This window comes from Microtus pennsylvanicus, chromosome 10 (assembly GCF_037038515.1).
Source record: "Microtus pennsylvanicus isolate mMicPen1 chromosome 10, mMicPen1.hap1, whole genome shotgun sequence".
NCBI classification, from domain to species: Eukaryota; Metazoa; Chordata; class Mammalia; order Rodentia; family Cricetidae; genus Microtus; species Microtus pennsylvanicus.
In genome coordinates, this window is record NC_134588.1 from 29246245 (window position 1) to 29265196 (window position 18952).

The following is an 18952-nucleotide window of genomic DNA, read 5'->3' on the forward strand; positions in this document are numbered from 1 at the left end:
GAAGTAAATCAGAAACATGTAAACTTCAAATAAATGTTAAAGAAGATACAATCTAAGGAAGAGTTTTGACTTATATACTTGCTTTGGGCTGCACTCTAAACTGTGGGCAAGGATTGTCTGACTAAAAGTCACTGTCAGCTCTGGCAGTCGTACATGGCAGCATGTAGAACCAGACGCACACAGCACTTAGTTCTTGGCTTCTGTCCCTGACTTTCGGAAAGCTGAGACCCTTCTGAGCGAGTCTCAGCGTTCTGGGTTAAACAGGGCAGCTGCAGCAGGACCTGTCATGTAATCTTAGTTGCAGGCCCCTGAAAGGGTGAAGGGTATCTTCTGTTCTCTAGGTTCCTAGTGTGATGTGTGGAGCTTTCTTACCTTGCTAGCCCCTGAGGGTCAGAATGCGGTAATTGAGACCTTTGCTGTGCTGGATGAGCCAGGGAACCACACCATGGAAAAGAGGCTGGGGTGCCCAGCAAGGGGTTTATCTATTTCTAAAATCCTGGGGCTGGAGATGGCTCAACAGTTAAGAGTGTTGTGTTTGCTGGTCATGTAGAAGATCAGAATTCAGTTCACAGTTCCCACAACAGGCTGCCCACAGCTGCATGTAACTCTAGCTCCAGGGAATCTAGTGCCCTCTTCTGGTCTCTACAGGCACCTACACACATGTGCATGTATACACACATATACACATACACACAAACAGAAAAATAAAGCTTAAAAAAGAAAGTATGAAACAAAGACACGCAAAAGGATGGAGTGACTTCACTGGAACTCCACAGTGCTTGGCCACTGTGTCTGCATGTGAGAGGCAGATAGGGACAGTGAGAGCTGCATTCCAGACACTAGGAAAGGCTTGATCAGCAAAAGACATAACGACAATAAGATTACAAGTCTATGAGACACTTGTCTAAATTCTAGGCATCACACGAAGGGATAGGCTGCGCAACAATGACATTAAGAAACATCTTCATCTACAGAAGGAAGTAGACTACAGGATACGGCAGTGGCACTTACGTTACTTCAGCCATGTTATGAGAACGAATGACGGCACATACCCGAAGATAGCACTGCTTGAAGAAGTGCATGGGATAAGATGAAGAGGAAGACCCAAAAAACGCTGGACAGAAAGCACAAAGGAAGACTGCGGAAGCTTGGTATGATGATAACATGAGTATCTAGGACTTCCCAGGATAGGAACAACTGGAGAACTGCCATAAATGGGCTGCCCATGCGTGCTTATACATTGGCAGGGCATTGATGATGATGATGATGATGATGATGATGATGATGATGATGATGATGATGACGTGTCTGTGAATGCCTGGGACAAAGAATGCTGAGTTTGGTAATGCCTGTGAGGGAACATGGAGAGAGGGCAGAGAAAGCTCATTCCAGGCTGCGCAACAAATGGCCAGACTCACACCCAGCTACAGGAGCAGCCTGCTCGGGTATGACTGCGCCCCCTGGTGGCAGAGAGGTTGAAATGGAAGTGGGTGTGGCTCCAGGGGCAGTGTCCTGAGAAACCTACGGACATGGGCCTGAATATTGACAATGGATCTGAAGCTCATAGAGCAGTAATCTAGGCCTGGTATCCTAGCAATTGGAGAGCTGATTCAGGAGACCTCTGAGTTCAAGTCCAGCCTGGGGTCCATAGTAAGGCCATGTCCTGTACATGCTCACCCTCCCTGTTCATAAGATGGAGTCGCGATCTCTACCTGACTAGATTATATGACCTTGATGGGCACAAAACACCGGGAGTCTGTGGAGCATCTCTGTGTGTGGAAGAAATGAGCCCGCATTTGTGCAGCCCGGTCCCAGGCACTGCCGCTGCTGCTGTTGAAAACGCTTTGACTGTGGTAGGATTTGCACACCTTCTTGGCCACAGAGCTCATTTTTCGTCACACTGCCAGGGTCCACTGCTCACAGTTCAGTTACTTCTGGTCCCCAAGGAGCCGCACCCCAGCCCCACACCCTGCCCCAGGTGTTGTCTTGCTTGGGAGCCTGCAGCTGGTGACTATCTCACGTAGGGCTGGTACTTTCTGCCTCAAGATGAGCAGCGACTGCTGCAGGCGGCTCCAAAGTTTCCTTGGAATGGGCGGACTCTGGCAAAGCAGAGCCCCTCTTCTTGCTTGGCTCCGTCCGAAGCCCCATTCTGCTCCTTTGCCCCTTTCCTTTCTTCCTTCCTTTCACGTACATGTGTATGTAGTGTGCGTGTGTGTGCATGTGTGGGCACATTTGATGAGGGTGGAGGCCTCAAGGATGTTGTCGGTGTCCTCCTTTCCTTCTCTCCTCCTTCTCCTTCTTCTTCTTCTCTTGGTTTTTCAAGACAGGGTTTCTCCATGTAACAGCTGTGGCTGTCCTGGGACTCTCTCTGTAGACCAGGCTGACCTAGAGCTCAGAGATCTACCCGCCTCTGCTTCCTGAGTACTGGGATTAGAGGTGTGTGAACCTCCTCCCAGCTCCTGGTGTCTTTCTTGATTGTGCTACACTGTTCACTCTGAGGCAGGGTCTCTTTCTGACCCTCCAGACTAGCAGCTTGTTCTGGGAGTTCCTTGTCTCTGTCTCCTACGCACTGAAATTGCATGTGGATCACCGCACACTCTTTGCCTTTACGTGGACCTGGGGATCTGGAAGCAAACACTTCATGTGCTGAACCACCTCCCCAGCCCAATTCCTTGGTCTTTTCTAAGGGTTTTTCTTTTTTTAATTGATATTTATTGAGCTCTACATTTTTCTCTGCTCCCCTCCCTGCCTCTCCCCTCCCCGCTTCAACCCTCCCCCAAGGTCCCCATGCTCCCAATTTACTCAGGAGATCTTGTCTTTTTATACTTTCTACTTCCCATGTAGATTATATCTATGTAAGTCTCTCTTAGGGTGCTCATTGTTGTCTAAGTTCTAGGACTGTGGTTTGTAGGCTGGTTTTCTTTGCTTTATGTTTAAAAACTACCTATGAGTGAGTACATGTGACAATCATCTTTCTGTGCCTGGGTTACCTCACTCAAAATAGTGTTTTCTAGTTCCATCCATTTCCTGCAAAATTCAAGATGTCATTATTTTTTCTGATGTGTAGTACTCCATTGTGTAAATGTACCACATTTTTCTTATCCATTCTTCAGTTGAGGGGCATTTAGGTTGTTTCCAGGTTCTGGCTATGACAAATAAAGCTGCTATGAACATAGTTGAGCACATGTCTTTGTGGCACGATTGCGCATCCTTTGGATATATACCCAAAAGTGGTATTACTGGGTCTTGAGGAACGTTGTTTCCTAATTTTCTGAGAAATTACCACACTGACATCCAAAGGGGCTGTACCAGCTTGCATTCCCACCAGCAATGCAGAAGTGTTCCCTTTACCCCACAACCTCTCCAGCATAAGTTGTAATCAGTGTTTTTGACCTTGGCCATTCTTTCAGGTGTAAAATGGAATCTCAGAGTTGTTTTGATTTGCATTTCTCTGATGACTAAGGAACATTTCCTTAAGTGTCTTTCAACCATTTTAGATTCCTCTGTTGAGAGTTCTATGTTTAGGTCTTTACTCCTTTTTTTTTTTATTAGATTATGTGTTCTTTTGGTGACCAATTTCTTGAGTTCTTTGTATATTTTGGAGATCGACCTCTGTCTGATGTGGGGTTGGTGAAGATCTTTTCCCATTCTGTAGGCTGTTGTTTTGTCTTGTTGACCGTGTCCTTTGCTTTACAGAAGCTTTTCAGGAGATCCCATTTATTAATTGGTTCTCTCAGTGTCTGTGCTGCTAGGGTTATATTTAGGAAGTGATGGAGGAAGGTCATTGGTTAAATAAAAAGAAACTGCTTGGCCCTCATTGGTTAGAAGATAGGTGGGAGGAGTAAACAGAACACTGGGAGGAAGAGGAAGTGAGCTCAGACTCCACAGCTCTCCTCTCAGGAGCAGACGCCTCAGAGAGATGCCATGCTCCCGGCTCCTGGGCAGACACACGCGATGAAGCTCCGACCCAGGATGGACATAGGCTAGAATCTTCCTAGCTGTGCTACATAGAATATTAGAAATGGGCTAGTCCAGGTGTGAGAGTTAGCCTAGAAGAGGCTAGATAGAAATGGGCCAAGCAGTGTTTAAATGAATACAGTTTGTGTGTTGTTATTTCGGGGCATAAGCTAGCCGTGCAGGCGGCCGGGGTGCTGGGGATGCAGTCCCGCCGCCCTTATTACTACAAGGAAGTGGTTCCCTGTGCCAATGCGTTCAAGTGTACTTTCCACTTTCTCTTCTATAAGGTTCAGCGTGGTTGGCTTTATGTTGAGGTCTTTGAACCATTTGGACTTGAATTTTGTGCATGGTGATAGATCTGGGTCTATTTTCATTCTTATACATGTTGATATCCAGTTATGCCAGCACCAGTTGTTAAATATGCTTTCTTTTTTCCATTTAATATTTTTTGCTTCCTTGTCAAAAATCAGGTGTTCAAAGATGTGTGGATTGATATCCGTGTCTTCTATTCGGTTCCATTGGTCCTCCTATCTGTTCTTATGCCAATACCAGGCTGTTTTCAGTACTGTTGCTCTGTAGTAGAGTTTGAAGTCAGGGATGGTGGTGCCTCCAGAAGTTCCTTTATTTTATAGTATTGTTTGGGCTATCCTGGGTTTTTTTGCTTTTCTATATGAAGTTGAATACCATTCTTTCCAGGTCTTTGAAGAATTTTTGCTGGGATTTTGATGGGCATTGCGTTGAATCTGTTTCTAAGGATTTTTCTCATACACTCAGATCTGTCACGGTTTAGGAGTGTAAGGAATAAATAGTTGTGCATGCCCGTGTATGTGAATTTAAACACAAGGAGCACATCACCCAGGCTTTGCACCCACCAAGCTCATGGTCTGTCCCTGGGCTGCTCTCCCCGCCTACGAGATGAGCTATGGATGAAGAGATTCACCCCGTGCCTGGTTTGTGGCAAGAACTCAGCAACATCGCAGATAATGGTTATTCGTCCCAGGCACCTTCAGTCTGCAACAGTAAGAGGAGGGAGTCCGACAGGTTGTCAGAGGGACAGGTTGTCAGGGTGAACAGGAAGGCTCCTTCAGTTCTGCAGCAGTTTCATTGGCTACCCCTCCTGTACCAGCAGGGGGCTCCACCTACATGCAAATGCGTTTTCCCTGCGGCTCCAATCAGGTTCTATCAAAGCTGCCTGAGTTGAGCAGAGGAAAACAATTTAATGTGTGCACAGATAACAGAAGCAAACAGAGCAGAGGGGACGCGGGGTTGCACTGGACAGGGAAGCTTCCAGGAGTGAGGCAGGAACAATATAGGTAGGTGACTTTCTGAGGGAAGCTATTATCCTCATGTAGGGGTCAGGGCCCGGTCCAGGCAAGGCAGCAGCCACACATTGGCCAAAAGGGTCCATGATGGACACCGCAGAGGAAAACGTGGCCGCAGGACTTGTAAGAATGCAGAACAATGGGCCGAACAAGGGAGGGAACAAGAGTGAGACAGATTTCCTGAATTCTGAGGGCATTTTCTCCCGTGTTATGCCCGTCCGCAGCAACCTCGTGTTTCATAGTTCCCTTCAAACAAACTAATTCTGCTGGATCCCCGCTCTGTGAGGACTTCAGGACGCAGGGCAGGGCCCAGAGGTGTTAGTAGCTGAGAGGTGCCACTATATCTTTCTAATGAAAAGTGGAGGAGAAAGGTCTAGAAAAGCCCCCCAACTCAGCCCTTCCTATAAACTAGGGGCTGTGGATCAGCCAGGGTTGGAATTAGCAAGGGGACAAGATGGGAATGTTGTAGGGTCTCAGAGAAGGGAGGGGGGAATTAAGAAAAAGGAATTAACATGGGAGAGGTGTGCCCAAGAGCTTCAGTCTTTGTTGGAGGCATAACTGGCTGTCCCTGGACATAACTGGTCCACACTCAGTAAATGAGACTAGTGGGCAGAGTTACCCACTGGGGCTAGCGGGCCACAGCCTCTGCTGGGTTGTCTACAGTTCCCCAGGAAACTGCTTCTGGAAGATGTTGCTGAACCTGAGGCCATGCTACCTGGGCCTCGCTCTAAGAAGCTGTCTCCTCCCCGCACCACCTCCCGGAAAACAGGCGGCGTCACCCTTGGCCTTTGCCAGGATGCCGCCCACGCGTGCGTAGTAGGACTTGCCATTGAGAAACCGCGTGGGAGACGCACATAACAGCTATGAAAGATGCCTGGGGAAGTGCCCTCAAAGCGCGTTGAGACCAAACTCTCCCTGGGGTACTCAGGAGCCAACAGGAAGGAAAGCCTTTTCGTACTCGTCACTCTAGCGCCCTCTGCTGACAAGGTTTGACATTGGGCCTGCTGTTCAGGAAGAGCTTCTGTAGAGGGTGGGGTTTTGTTGTTTTGTTTTATTTATTTGGTTTGTTTGTTTGTTTGTTTTTTGACAGGGTTTCTCTGTGTAGTTTTGGAGCCTGTCCTGGAACTCTCTCTGTAGACCAGGATGGTCTCGAACTCACAGATATCCACCTGCCTCTGCGTCTGCCTCCCAAGCACTGGGATTAAAGGCATGCGCCACCACCGACAGGCTTAAAAACTAATGTCAGATGTTATTAAATCCTACTAGGAGACCAGAGAGCACTTCCTTAAAAACCATTTGAACAGCCGGGCGGTGGTGGCGCATGCCTTTAATCCCAGCACTCGGGAGGCAGAGGCAGGCGGATCTCTGTGAGTTCGAGGCCAGCCTGGTCTACAAGAGTTAGTTCCAGGACAGGCTCCAAAGCTACAGAGAAACCCTGTCTCGAAAAACTAAAAAAAAAAAAAAAAAAAAAACAAAAAACCAACAACAAAACATTTGAACAGTTTTACGGAAGGAATATTTCTGCCAGCTGAGAAATTAATCAAAATAAGGGACTCAAGAGGAAAAAAGGGCATAAAAGAAAATACAAAGACTTGGGTGTGGTGGTGCACGACCCTGAATGAGATCACAGAGCTTGGATGGCGAGGAGGAGAGGCTAGGGACTCCAAGGCCAGACTTGGCTGTGGAGTGAGTATGAGAGGAACATGGGTTACACAGACTTGTCTCAGTCATTTCCAGTCCACAAGAGCAAGTCATAATTAAATCAAAATTGTGCAAATAAAATAACTGTGATTTTTATATTTTTGTAAACTTTATTAGAAAACCTTGCAAATAAAAATACATCACACACCAAAATTAACTAGACCCAAAGTCTATACATCTCAATGAATTTCTATAGTTAGAACAGCCATTTTTCAAGTTATGAAGCTTCACTCTGGATTTTATACTTTCACTATCAAATATATTTTTATGTACTTATTCACCACCCAAAACACGAAAAATCTAAAATTGCTATTTTTGTGGCCCTGAAACTCACTTTAGTAAAAATTGGGACATACCAAAGGGATGGGTGCACACAAATCTCATGTATCTTAAATATGTCAACAGCTGTGAACTCCCAGGCTCAAGAGATCTTCCCATCCCTGGTTAGCTGGGACTATAAACAAAAACCATTGTGCTACTCCAGAAAAATGTCTCTGTATGATTAAAAGGTAAGGAGATAGACAATAACTTGAAAGAGCAAAGAAAATATAGGCAAAAGCAGAGAAAGCAGCATTCAAGGCAGAAAGCAGCAACTACAAAATGGACGGCATAAAAATCCCTTCCACTGTGGGCCGCAACTTTAGTCCTCGCTCTTGGGAGGCAGAAGCAGGCAGATCTCTGAGTTTGAGACTGGCCTGGTTTACTGAGTGAGTTCCAGGAGAGCGAGAACTACACAGAGAAACCCTGTCTCAAAAACCAAACAAACAAATAAAAAAGATTGTATCCCCAAAGAATAAATAAAAGGCGGCAGGTTTGGGGAATCTAGGCTCCCTCTCCACTAGGGACAACAGGATGAACCAGACAAAAGACTGGCACCTGCCTGGAAGCAGAGGGTTCCTAACAATGTCAGGTAAGACAACGGGCCAACATCTGGAAGAAACCAGACATGGTGACGGGTGAACTGGGACCTGGGCGGCTTCAGCCCTGGCCATGGGTGCCAGTGCAAAGGAAGCCGAGAGGCAGGACATGTGTGTGGATGGACCCAGGACCAGTGTATAAAAGACAGGATCTGCAGTGGACAAGATGGCCACTCCCCTCACAGGTACAGACACGCTGTACCCAAGACCGAGTTTTCTTCTCCTTGTACACCGTGGGCCCAGTTCAAGCCGTCAAAACTCAACTTCTGCAAGCAGATTCGAGTCATTCCAGAATGCCAGCTCTTAGATTTGCTGGGCTCCAAATAAGCAAATAACTGTTTTCTTCCGAAGAAAATGACATCATCCCAGCATCAATTATTCTTACAAATGCATCCACAAATGCAAGCCTTGAACATAATGGGAAAACAGCTGGGGATGTCTGCTCCTACTCAGGAGGCAGAGACTCCTAAGAGAACATTGCTCCCACTACAATGTCGTGTGCTGCCTGGAACGCTGATAAAAATCTTAGTTTGAAAATTCCTTCAGGAGGCAGAAGTGACAGTGCAAGCAAGAGACACACACTCAGCTCAGAAAGCCACCGGCTAGACTGCAGAGCCCAAAGACGTCGCGGGAGTCTACTGACACTTGCTGAAGGAAAGGCTGTCATCCTGTCCTCAAATTATTTGAAATGAGCCATGATCTGGACGGAACTAAGGCTGTAGCAAATCCAGTATCCGCTCAGGCTGGAAACGACTTGGTCGTGCACTCCAACAGCCTGACGGAGGCCAAAGGGATATGCCCTTCCCAAGGTGTGTGTCTCATGTCCTAAGTCTCTACTGTTTCACCTAAAACTTAAAATGGCCTTGAAAAATAACAATATTCGGGAAAAGTCAGAACAGCGTTATATTTACTTTGCAGCAGGGTGACTGTAACTCACTATGTGTTAAACTTTAAGGCAGTAACCCAAAATAAAACAGGTGTGGCGGTGCACATCTGTAACCCCACATTGGACAGGTGTGGTGGTGCACATCTGTAACCCCATAGAAGACAGGTGTGGCGGTGCACATCTCTACTCCATATAAGACAGGTGTGGCTGTGCACATCTCTACTCCATATAAGACAGGTGTGGCGGTGCACATCTGTGACCCCATAGAAGACAGGTGTGGTGGTGCACATCTGTGACCCCACATAAGACAGGTGTGGTGGTGCACATCTGTGACCCCACATAAGACAGGTGTGGTGGTGCACATCTGTGACCCCATAGAAGACAGGTGTGGTGGTGCACATTTCTACTCCATATAAGACAGGTGTGGCAGTGCACATCTGTGACCCCATAGAAGACAGGTGTGGTGGTGCACATCTGTGACCCCACATAAGACAGGTGTGGTGGTGCACATCTCTACTCCATATAAGACAGGTGTGGCGGTGCACATCTGTGACCCCATAGAAGACAGGTGTGGTGGTGCACATCTGTGACCCCACATAAGACAGGTGTGGTGGTGCACATCTGTGACCCCACATAAGACAGGTGTGGTGGTGCACATCTGTGACCCCATAGAAGACAGGTGTGGTGGTGCACATTTCTACTCCATATAAGACAGGTGTGGCGGTGCACATCTGTGACCCCATATAAGACAGGTGTGGTGGTGCACATCTGTGACCCCACATAAGACAGGTGTGGTGGTGCACATCTCTACTCCATATAAGACAGGTGTGGCGGTGCACATCTGTGACCCCATATAAGACAGGTGTGGTGGTGCACATCTGTGACCTCATAGAAGACAGGTGTGGTGGTGCACATCTGTGATCCCATAGAAGACAGGTGTGGTGGTGCACATCTCTACTCCATATAAGACAGGTGTGGCGGTGCACATCTGTGACCCCATATAAGACAGGTGTGGTGGTGCACATCTGTGACCCCATATAAGACAGGTGTGGTGGTGCACATCTCTGCTCCATATAAGACAGGTGTGGCGGTGCACATCTGTGACCCCATATAAGACAGGTGTGGTGGTGCACATCTGAAACCCCACATAAGACAGGTGTGGTGGTGCACATCTGTACTCCACAGAAGACAGGTGTGGTGGTGCACATCTGTAACCCCATAGAAGACAGGTGTGGTGCTGCACATCTGTGACCTCGTATAAGACAGGTGTGGTGGTGCACATCTCTACTCCATATAAGACAGGTGTGGCGGTGCACATCTGTGACCCCACATAAGACAGGTGTGGTGCTGCACATCTGTGACCCCATATAAGACAGGTGTGGTGGTGCACATCTGTGACCCCATATAAGACAGGTGTGGTGGTGCACATCTGTGACCCCATAGAAGACAGGTGTGGTGGTGCACATCTGTGACCCCATAGAAGACAGGTGTGGTGGTGTACATCTGTGACCCCATATAAGACAGGTCTGGCGGTGCACATTTGTGACCCCATATAAGACAGGTGTGGCGGTGCATTTCTGTAACCCCATATAAGACAGGTGTGGCGGTGCACATCTGTGACCCCATAGAAGACAGATGTGTGGTGGTGCACATCTGTGACCCCATATAAGACAGGTGTGGCGGTGCACATCTCTGACCCCATATAAGACAGGTGTGGCGGTGCACATCTCTGACCCCATATAAGACAGGTGTGGTGGTGCACATCTCTACTCCATATAAGACAAGTGTGGCGGTGCACATCTGTGACCCCATATAAGACAGGTGTGGTGGTGCACATCTGAAACCCCACATAAGACAAATGTGGCAGTGCACATCTGTAACTCCATAGAAGACAGGTGTGGCGGTGCACTTCTGTAACCCCATAGAAGACAGGTGTGGTGGTGTACATCTGTGACCCCATAGAAGACAGGTGTGGTGGTGCACATCTGTGATCTCATAGAAGACAGGTGTGGCGGTGCACATCTGTGACCCCATATAAGACAGGTGTGGTGGTGCACATCTGTAACCCCACATAAGACAGGTGTGGCGGTGCACATTTGTACTCCATAGAAGATAGGTGTGGCAGTGCACATTCTTAACCCCATAGAAGACAGGTGTGGTGCTGCACATCTGTTACCCCATAGAAGACAGGTGTGGTGGTGCACATCTGTACTCTATAGAAGACAGGTGTGGTGGTGCACATCTGTAACCCCATAGAAGACAGGTGTCGTGCTGCACATATGTGACCCCATAGAAGACAGGTGTGGCGGTGCACATCTGTGACCCCTTATAAGACAGATGTGTGGTGCACATCTGTGACCCCATAGAAGACAGGTGTGGTGGTGCACATCTGTAACCCCATAGAAGACAGGTGTGGTGCTGCACAACTGTGACCCCATAGAAGACAGGTGTGGTGGTGCACATCTGTAACCCCATAGAAGACAGGTGTGGTGGTGCACATCTGTACTCCATAGAAAACAGGTGTGGCAGTGCACATCTGTGACCCCATAGAAGACAGGTGTGTGGTGCACATCTGTAACCCCACATAAGACAGGTGTGGCGGTGCACATCTGTACTCCATAGAAGACAGGTGTGGCAGTGCACATCTGTGACCCCATATAAGACAGGTGTGGTGGTGCACATCTGTGACCCCACAGAAGACAGGTGTGGCGGTGCACATCTGTACTCCATAGAATACAGGTGTGGCAGTGCACATCTGTAACTCCACATAAGACAGGTGTGGTGCTGCACATCTGTACTCCATAGAAGACAGGTGTGGTGGTGCACATCTGTACTCCATAGAAGACAGGTGTGGTGGTGCACATCTGTGATCCCATATAAGACAGGTGTGGTGGTGCACATCTGTAACTCCATAGAAGACAGGTGTGGCGGTGCACACTCTTGAACTCTTGATCTGCCTCTGTGGGGTTACAGAAAGCAGAAAATTACATAAATAAAGGCAGAATATGATATTTAGTCTTCAATTATTACTCTTAGCTCACTAAATTGAAAGAAATGTTTCAACCTGAAATGCTTTTAATGCACACACACAGAGAGACACTCACATAGGCACATAGACACACACACAAGTACATGGACACACACACACTAACACAGGCACAAACACACAGATATACACAGGCAAATAGACACACAGAGACATATTAACACAGACACATACACACAAAGGAACATAGAAACACACATAAACACAGGCACATAGACACACACACACAGAAACACACAGATATACACAAGCACATAAAAACACAGAGACACACTAACGCATACACAAGTACACTGACATACACACAGAGAGATATACATACACACAGATACACAGACACATACAGATACACACACAGGTATTACATACAGAGACACGTACAGATACACACACAGACATGCATGTGCACACACACATACACCCCATGGGATGAGAGCAAGGATGCTTGCTTGACTATAAATATTGACTATCATTCAATATTGCATGTAATTTGTAGTCAATATAATAGGAAGTAAACAAAATCAAAGTTAAATAGATTGGGAAATAGATGGGCAGCTATTTACTTGAAGATGTCATGATTGCATCTGTAGGGTCTTCCAGAAGAACTACTTGAATTAATAAGTGAATTTAAAAAGGTTTCAAGATTCAGGAGCAGTTGTACAAATGGCAGTATTTTATTTTATTCATTTATCCGTGCTTAACAATTCTGAGTCCTGAGCTTGGGAACTTGGGCCTTGTATTGTACTGTCCCTCCCCAACCCTGCAACCACTCTATTTTTATGCTGATGTAAACACTAGAAAAATAAATCCTTTGTTGTCATTTATAGCAAAACAACATGAAACACTGATAAACAAAATGTTTGCAATCCCTTTACACTGAGAAATGGTAAACCTTTGCTAAAGGGCTTAAAGGAGCAGAGTTACATGCTGTGTGTCTTGGCCAGATGACTGTCCCCTCAATGACGTGGGTATTTAACTGCAGTCATGATCACAATCTCAGCACTTTCCACACTGTCCACTGATTCCAAACCCTGCATGGAAGTGGAAAGGGGGTCAGGATAGCCAGAAATACCTGCTGAAAGTAGAAGAACAGTGTCGGGAGGCTCATAGTACTCATAACAACCAGGGCAACATGTGGCCGAGCCTGGCTGTGTGAGTGTGTGACCCAGGCATTCAGGTGTTGAGGAAGAAGGGTCTAATTCAGGGCTGCCTGGGCAGCCTAGTGAGACTGGACCTCAAAAACCAAAAGTGTGGCATCAGAAGGAAGATTGGAAACTGGATACCCAGAGAGTCCCATGCTCACATGATTAAACTTTTTCCTGGACAGGACAGGAAACGCAAAATGTCTTCATTACTCTTCTATCACTGTGAAAAGACATCATAGCCAAGACAACTATAGAAGAAGGAGTTTATTGGGGCTTACCGTCTCTGAGGGTTGGACTCCACAGCCATCATGGTGGGGAGCAGGCAGGCAGGCAGGTACAACAACCAAGTGCTTACGTACCAAGACATAAGCTCCAGGCAGAGAGAGAGAGACACTGGGAATGGCTCTTTTGAAGCCTCAAAACTGTCCCCAGTGGCAACCTCTCAATCCTTCCCAAACAGTTTCACCAACTGGGGACCACTGTGAGCCTATGGGGGCCATTCTCATTCAAACTGCCACACCAACTGCAGAAGACCCTCTTCCTCTTCTAGTTCATCTTTAACTGACTAATGGAATTATTGAAAGGACGTTCTTCTAAATGGTTATCTAGACTAAGCATCTCTTAACTGATGCCAAAGGCTGTTGCTCATATGAAGCCCTGCCTGGGAGAGGGAACCGGTGTCAACAAAATGGTAGAGGAGCAAGCCTTGGATCTTCCCTCCTTACGGAGATAAATTTGATAATTAACTGGCCCTAGAAAAATCTAGAAACCAATTAAGAACTTTCTGTGCCCCCTAGTCATTATGAGGAGGAAAATCAAATTCCCACTTCCTCCGGGCTAAGGGCAAAGAGAGCAAGTGGCCAACATCCTGACCCAGAGGAGGACTACCAAAGGACCGACTTTGGTCCCATCCTGGTTATTCAATGCGGCAGTGCGGATTACCAGAGGTGTCCACTAGGAGGCGCTCCGTCATCAGCTGACTGTACCAGAGACTCTGCAGTATTACAGAGCTAGGTAATTCCAGAGCAGAAACCTGCCAACATTCTCAATTATTAGATTAAATGTCCAAGTCCAGAGAGATATACCTCTACAAAAGGCTTGAGAAATCCCAACATTCCGTAGCTGGATTGGGCAGAGCAAGTGGGAGGAAAACGTTCATAAGTTATATGTGATAAAGGTCAAAGTTGCGAATGTAAAGAAGTTTCTGCAAATCAACAGCAACAAAAAATAACTCAATTTAAAACGGGCAAAGGAAAGCCGGGAGTGATGGACACACCTTCAACCCCAGCTCGTGGGAGACAGGAGGATTATAACCCCAGGATCATGTTCTGCTACAAAGCCAGGTCGGGCTGACTGCTGTGGATAGAGTCATAAGCATGGGAGTAGATTTTTTTATAAGTGTGGGCTTCATTTGGATCACATGGTAACTATTTTAATTTTAGGGGCTCCATCCTTTCCATAATGGCTGCTGCAGTTTGCATTTTCACCAACAGGGTGCAGAGTTTCCTTCACCAGGGCTCGTTATGCCTTTCTGTTAACAGCTATTGCTGTCTAAATGAGATAATCATTCATTGTAGTTTTGATTCAGTTCTCCTGCCCACCCACCCCACCCCACCAAAGCGTTATTTGGACAGATGTTTCTGGAGGAGGAAGAGATGCTCTCCATGACCTAGAGTGTTGGTGATAAGCAGAGAGATGCACATCAAAGCCATTGTACAGGTGTCCTTAGGGCAGTCACTGTAAAAGAACAGGAAATAATGAGTACGTGGAAAAGTCAAAACCCTTATGTGGTGTTTGTAGAGATCAAAACGATACAGTTCTGCAAACACACAGAGATTTCTCCAGCAGATCCCCTGTGATCCACCAACCACACTTCTGGTGACGGCATACAGATGTCAAATTTCCCATTCACCGTATCATCACCTTCACTACAGCCAGACAGGAAAGCAACAGTGAACAGATAAAGAAAATGTGACATCTAAATGGAATGGAGTTTTTATGAACCCCAAAGAGGAATAAAACCATGTCACAAGCTACAACAGGAGCCTGGAGGACACATAATGTCAGCTAGGCACTGATAAACACACCATATGATTCCAACAATGTGGAGTATCGTTTTAGCTGCTTTTCCTCTTGCCTGATTAAAACACCCCGACAAAAGCCACTTAAGGGAGAAAGGGCTTATTTCGGTTCACAGCCAGAAACTATGCAAGAAAACAAAGCTGACTTGAAAAGAGATGCAAATATGAAACTGTAAAAGGAAAAATATAAGCGAGTTTAAGAACTCAGAGGGAGAACTTCGCAGATTAGATGAAGTTGAGGAGACAATTAGTCAACTGGAAGATGGATCAGAAAAAGAGTGATCAGAATGAAGGACAGAGAGGAAAAAGCTGGAAAAGAACAAGCGGGGAGCAAGAAGCATAAGGAATACAGTAGCGAGAAGCGAGCAGTTCTAGCATGTATCTAGTTAGAGTCTAAGGGAAGAGAGAAGGAACGTGAAGGTCAAAATGCATGACTAGCAGGTGGGGTGGCTCACAGTGCTTGGGAGGCTGAGGCAAGATGATTGCTGTGAGTTCAAATTCACCGTGGGATACACAGTAAGATATTGTCTCAAAGAAGAAGATATGAGGAGAGGATGAATGAGAGAACCTGTTGACAGAGGCTTCTGTCTCCCCTGGTCCCAAAGCCGTTCAGTCCCAAAGAAACACACAGAGGTCTACGTTAATTATAAACTGGTTGGCCTATTAGCGCAGGCTTCTTATTAACTAATTCTTACATCTTAAATTAGCCCATTATTCTTGTCTGTGTTAGCCCTGCCTCTACTTCCTGCCTGGTCACCCTGCCTCTACTTCCTGCCTGGCTATTGGCTAATCAGCATTTTATTAAAACAATGCAATATAAGTGACCATTGTCCCACAGCACTGCCCCCCATTTTTTCTTCAAAACAAGAACTCTGAATCTAATCTCCTTTGTTTAGTTTTCTTCCTGACCATTATCCATAACAACTTGCAACCAACACTCTAAACAAAGAAAAACACTCATAATCCACTCTTTTGGGAATGCAGGCATAGTTTTCCAGGCTACTTCTTGCTGATTGGGTGCACTGATAACCTTATGGGGACCTAAAGAAAATTTTGAATTATGATCAAACAATTCAAAGACAACACAATAACATACAGTATCCAGATTCTGTGTATTTTCCATCTTTACGTGTCTTAATTTAAACTCTATTTCTTTTATTTTTATTTTTAGTTTTTTTTTGGGGGGGGGACTAGGTTTCTCTGTGTATCTTTGGATGTCCTGGCACTCACTCTGTAGATCAGGTTGTTCTTGACCTCACAGAGATCCACCTGCCTCTGTCTCCCAAGTGTTGGGATTGAAGGTATGTGCCACCACACCTTCACTTTCTCTCTCTTTCTTTTTTATTTTAAGGACTTTATCCTCATTCTTTTCTCTCCAAAGCCTACATATATTTTTAAACACACTGCAAACTGTTTAGAGGATTTTTCATCTGAAACTATCTTTATTGTATCTCTCATTTTCTGACCACAATGGTCTTTAATTTGTTAAGCAATGTGGATAGGATTAAATCTGTGGCTTTGATGGCTGAATCCAGCCCATTCCTTAACTTTCTAAGAGTCTAGCCTCATGGCAGAGGTACTAACCAGAGCCATGTTTATTGCCAGAACTCTATGGAGTTTCAAGGTTCCTGCCACCACCAAGAAACTTGTAGTCGGCTATTCATAAACACCATTTAAGTGTTTGGTGGTACAGCCTCTTAAAAGAACTGCAAGGTTTTTACAGCTAAAGCTCAGTCAGGAAGCCTCTCTTAAATGAGACGCACTTACCTCTAGCAAACAGAGTTCACCTGAGAAAATGCTGCTACCAAGAAGCCATGCTTAAATCTGTTCTTTTTTGTGTCTAGAATTCCTTCCCAAACTCTCTCAGGTTTTAAGTGGATTTAGTTGTCCACATTGGTGCCATTTTATTGACAGAGGTTTTTTGTCCCACCCAGTTCTCACAGTTGTTCAGTCCCAAAGAAGCACACAGAGATCTACATTAATTATAAACTGGTTGGCCTATTAGCTCAGGCTTCTTATTAACTAATTCTTACATCTTAAATTAGCCCATTATTCTTGCCTGTGTTAGCCACATGGCTTGGTACCTTTTATCAGTGAGGCATTCTCATCTGGCTTCCTCTGTGTCTGTGTGTTCCTGTTCTCATTGCCCTGCCTCTACTTCCTGCCTGGTCACCCTGCCTCTACTTCCTGCTTGGCTATTGGCCAATCAGCGTTTTATTAAAACAATACAATGTAAGTAACAGGGTACAAGACCATTGTCCACAGCAAAACCTCTAAAAGTGGTTGAAAGACGTGAATTCAGAGATTCATGAAGTATTTCTAAAAGGGTAAATGAAGGCTAGGTGCAGGTCAGTGGCCGAGCACTTGCCTAGCAGGTGTCAGGCTCTGGGTTCAGGTACTCCACAGCGAAACAAAAGTACACAAAACGCTCCGATACCTATAGCAGAGTAAAATTGATATAAAAAATATAGAATCTTGAAATCATTGAACGGAACAAGATATAGGCCGACAGTTAATGCCTTGTCAGGAGCACAAGCACTGTAACAGCGAGCTGATGTAATTAGTGTTCCAAGAGAAAGTAATTCTGTTCCCGGCAGAAAGCCACTTTAAGAAGAACATGAAGTGGAACATTTTCATGCAAAAAGAAAGTGAAATGATTTTACCAGCCTACTTACACTAAAGAAACTATTAACAGATAGTCATCAGACAGAAGGAATTCTAGATGAAAAGCTAGAGATAAAGATTTGAAAGCAACCAAAATTAAAACTAATAAACCAGAGGCTGGAGAGATGGCTCAGCAGTTAAGAGCACTGGTTGCTCTCCCAGGGGACCTGGGTTCAGGTCCCAGCACCCATATGGTATCCAGTCCCAGGGGATCCTACGCTCTCTTCTGGCCTCTGAGGGCACCTCAGACAAGTGGTACATTCAGGCAAAGCACTCATATACATAAAAATAATAAAAGAAAAAATTTAAAAATTATAGGTAAGTCTAAATTAATATTGTCTAGATGCAACAAAAGCCATTTTAAGATATAAAATGTAGAGGAAAATTTAATACATAGGTTTGGAGGAAGGTTAAGTGAAGTTAAAATGTGACCTAGGAAGTACTAGGAAAATTATACAAGCACCAACTAGTTGTATTCATATTATAATTTCAAAGAATTATGAAAGAATATAACTTCTAAACTACAATCCATGAGTAAGGAGAGGGGGATGACCAGAAACCGTGTGGGCACCAGATGTGGTTGGGACCTAATGGTTCTCTCAGGGGAGGGGGTGGGAAGGTGTAGCATCAACAACATAGACCCTGGGACTCAGGTAAAAGGCGAACAACAGATTCATTTATTCCGCAATGGGGAGAGCCTTATAGACCCTCCTCCCTGCACCCAGGCTACATTCCAATCCATTGGCATTGCACGGCCACCCCTCATTGGCTAGGAACAATCATGACTTCGGATAGCGCATGTTGCTAAGCCCTTGGGCAAAGTCCAGGCTGGCTCATCACTCGGCCTTGTAGGCCTTATCTTCCTATAGTCTACCAACTAGGGAACCAAGTGTTCACTTATTGTTGGGGGCTGCAGACCCCTGGCTCCTTGACTTTCTTTGCCTGCCTCAGACCCTTTTCCTGCTGGAGTGAACTGAGCAAAACACCTGTGCCTGCAGCTGCTCTGAGCAAGAGACCCTGAAGGTAGGGGAGTGGGTTCTGATGAGGCCTGCAGCTGAAAGATGCTGAGAGCTGGGGCGTGGCTATCAGTTAAGGATCCCTATATAAGCTTCCCTGGAGCACAATGAAGTTGGCACTCTTGCATCAAGGCTGACCCGTGTCCTCGTGTGTGTGTGTGTGTGTGTGTGTGTGTGTGTGTGTGTGTGTGTTTAAGTCTCTAGCTTAGTTCCTGGC

The 18952-nt window shown here is 45.8% G+C and overlaps 1 protein-coding gene across 1 annotated transcript in view; it reads left to right on the forward strand.

The window, feature by feature from the left end:
• Window positions 1–5366: 5366 nt before the first annotated feature.
• Chit1 (chitinase 1) overlaps window positions 5367–18952 on the forward strand; it is a 40253-nt gene continuing 26667 nt past the window's right edge. The window contains 2 exon segments of the mRNA XM_075989562.1: window positions 5367–5510; window positions 5943–6120. Coding sequence (XP_075845677.1) covers window positions 5367–5510; window positions 5943–6120 — 322 coding nt within the window.